At 38.6% G+C, this 3,355-nt stretch overlaps 1 protein-coding gene across 1 annotated transcript; it reads right to left on the reverse strand.

Annotated features, from left to right (window-relative positions):
• Positions 1–362: 362 nt before the first annotated feature.
• Positions 363–3,138, reverse strand: LOC107815113 (trans-cinnamate:CoA ligase, peroxisomal). Its single transcript, XM_016640631.2, has 2 exons — positions 2,792–3,138; positions 363–2,101 (listed from the first exon to the last, which is right to left on the reverse strand). The coding sequence occupies exons 1-2, from the start codon at positions 2,987–2,989 to the stop codon at positions 563–565; spliced, it is 1,737 nt and encodes a 578-aa protein (XP_016496117.2). The 5' UTR covers positions 2,990–3,138; the 3' UTR covers positions 363–562.
• Between the last annotated feature and the right edge of the window lie 217 nt (positions 3,139–3,355).

Consider the following 3,355-nt stretch of genomic DNA (forward strand, 5'->3'; position numbering starts at 1 on the left):
CTGGCCTGAACATATTTTTCTGATTCCTAGTAGTTAATTTTGCTACTTTCAAAATTCATTTATATCCTTAATTTTGACAATTTAACACTCTGAATTAATTCTTGTATACAGTGGCATATCACGATTTTGCACCAGCAATCATTTTATTGCCATAACTTGACTTTGTAAATGGATTTGAGTATGAGACTCTAGTAGTTTTAAGAATTTACTACTACTTATTTCAAGTTGATTGAAATTTATATGTTAGCCAATTACCAAGAAAGTCGTTATTTTCAGACATAACTCAGGAGTTATGTGATAGATCATTCAATCACCCAAAGGTGCATCGTCCTACATATCCTGCAAGACTGTGGCTTGACAACTTTTTTCTAAAGAAATATAGAATGCACTTAATGTGTAAGGAGAACAACTTACACGGTTAACTCAAATTAGAGATGTGATTTTACATTGATTCTCTGAAATAAAGAACTTAAATGGCAGCTAAAAGAAAAGTACTCCTAGTAATAGTATTCAAACACTTGCAAACTTTGTACAAGTTTTTCTTTAAGCGTTTCTTCAATCTCTAAAGACGAGACAAAGCAAGAATCTGCTCATGACTCTGATCGTAAGCTCGAGGCTTTTCCCTGATGACTTGGCTTGACTTTTTGCTTGTTTGATTTACATTTTCCGTTATCACAAATGTCTTTGCCACTGCTCTCAAAATGTTTTTCTGCACTTTCCCTGTTCCAGTTTTGGGCAACTCTTCCACAAATTTAACCTTCTTTGGTACCATGAATCCAGGCAAGTTCTTCCGACAATGTGCTATGATCTCTGCTTCTTTAAAGTTGGAGTTTTCCCTCAATATAACAAAGGCACATGGAGTTTCACCCCATCTAGGATGTGTCATGGCCACAACAGATGCCTCAATTACGCTTGGATGTTTCAGTATTGCACTTTCTACTTCGACGCTGCTGATGTTCTCTCCACCTGAAATAATTACATCTTTGCATCTATCTTTGATTTCCAAGTACCCATCAGAGTGAATCACTCCCATATCTCCTGTGAAAAACCAACCATTCTTGAATACTTCTGAATTTGCTTTATCATTTTTTAAGTACCCTTTCATTATGCTGCTTCCCCTCAGGCATATTTCCCCTGTTGTTTTTCCATCACGAGGCACACTTTGCATAGTCTTGAAATTTTTCACATCAACATCGGCAAGTGTTAGTATGCCGAGGCCTTGTCTGGCCTTCAACTTGGCTTTTTCTTCCCATGGTAATTTATTCCACTTAGCTTGCCACTCGCACACAAGTGCTGGTCCTGTGGCCTCAGTGAGGCCATAGGCATGAACCACGTGGAACCCCAGCCTCTCTATTTTCTCGAGAAGTGGAGCTGGTGGGGGTGCACCCCCCACCAGTATTTGGATTGGGGTTGTTATTTGGCGCTGCTCATGTGGCTTGGCCTCGAGGATTATGTTGAGAACAATAGGTGCAGCACACATATGTGTAACTTTGTGCAACGTTATGTTGGAGTAGATTTCTTGGGCCGTAGTATTGCGGATGCAGACATTGGTCCCACCCCTTGCAGCAATTCCCCATGTGAAAGTCCACCCATTGCAGTGAAACATTGGGAGGGACCATAAGTATACGGACTCCGTTCCCATTTCCCATCCCAAAATTAAACTTAAAGTGCTCAAGAATGCACCTCTGTGGCTGTAAACAACTCCCTTTGGCTCTGAAGTTGTACCTGATGTATAACTCAAAGTGATCGGATCCCATTCATCATCAATATTTTCCAGCACAAATTCAGGGTTGCCTTGGTACACCAACTGCTCATATTCAAGTTCCCCTAGCCGGATTCCAGTAGGGGATTCGAGGTCATCAATTACAGCGATGAGAGGCATTGGCATTTCCAAGTCGGACATTAATATTTCAAGGGCCTTTTTAGCTTTGTCAACGTATTCATAGTCAACAAAAAAGACCTTAGCTTCTGAGTGCTTGAGAATGAGGGCAACGTTTCTAGGGTCTAGCCTTGTATTAATGGTGTTCAGAACAGCCCCTGCCATTGGCACAGCAAAATGCATCTCTAACATGGCCGGTACATTTGGTGCCAGGACGGAAACCTACATGATCATAAAAAAAAATAAAATAAAATTTAACATATGACCATATTCTCAATTGTTTTAATTTAGACGTGTCAATTGGAATAACGGAACCAAAATTCATGTATAACATGTCAACCACACAAAGAATTAAGCTAGCGTTTGACCATAGATTCCCAAATTTATTTTGAAAAATCTGATTTAGGTGAAGTATGGTTTGAAGATGAATATGTGTTTGGACATCTGTTTTGGGTAAAGTTTGGTTTGGAAAAATATGAAACATGACTTATACCCACAAGTTCAAAAAACTATCACAAATACCCAACAATACCATTATCAATAACATTCATTATATTATCGCAAACCATAGTCCTGAATATAGATAAATTTGATACAAAATTATCATTTTTGTAATGAACTACATGATACACTATTAGATGACCGAGAAGACGAAGCAACATCGTTACAAAATATAATGGTGGGCTCTTTTATAAAATATAAAAGTTTAGTGCTATTTTAAAAAAAATAATAGTGATATTTTGGCCCGCTGATTTTGGGATTTGACCAAAATGTATGCAAAATCTATGGCCAAACATGTGTTTGCCAAATAAAAACCAAGTTTATTTTGGCAAAATCTATGGGCAAACGGTCCTAAGAATGTCAACCAGACATACTAATGACGTTAAAAGGCTGAATTGATGATACACTTACCACGTCATTCTTGACAATGTTTAAGGACCTGAGCGAAGAAGCGAGACGACAACAACGCTCGTACGTTTGCCGCCAAGTGAAGCGGACATTGGCATAAATAACAGAGGTGCGTGTGGCGTAAGAGTTAGAGGCTCTGGTTAAGAAGGTGAGAGGTGTAAGAGGCACATAATTAGCTCCATTTTTAGGTAACCTGTCCATGGGATCGAAAAGGCAAAGTTGAATTACTCTGTTTTCGGAAAAGGTTTGCTACTTTGTATATGGAGAGCTAAAGATAGGCTTTGTAGTTTGGGTAAGAGGTGCAGCAGTTAGTTTCTGTTTATATAGAGAGAAAATATGGGACAAGTGTAAGTTAGTCCCCTATCCATGTGGTCCCTTAAATGGTTGTTTAGATGGAAATAATTGGGAAGTTGCAGTGCATGTGTAATACTAATACCATATGTTTTATAACATACACACACACAAAAAAAAATCCTACTTTGAAGTTTGAACCTTGACTAATGACAAGTGATCACACGACTGTAACGACTCAATTACGGGGCCTAACCTCAAGCTACTGAACTTGTT

This window comes from Nicotiana tabacum, chromosome 17, assembly GCF_000715075.1.
Source record: "Nicotiana tabacum cultivar K326 chromosome 17, ASM71507v2, whole genome shotgun sequence".
Lineage (NCBI taxonomy): Eukaryota > Viridiplantae > Streptophyta > Magnoliopsida > Solanales > Solanaceae > Nicotiana > Nicotiana tabacum.

What these genes read in the sequence shown, in the direction of transcription:
- LOC107815113 (XM_016640631.2), bottom strand. Translation starts at nt 2,989, where the DNA reads ATGGACAGGTTACCTAAAAATGGAGCTAATTATGTGCCTCTTACACCT. An exon ending in ACATTGTCAAGAATGACGTG is followed by an intron (nt 2,102 to 2,791) that starts GTAAGTGTATCA and finishes ATGATCATGTAG; the next exon opens with GTTTCCGTCCTGGCACCAAA.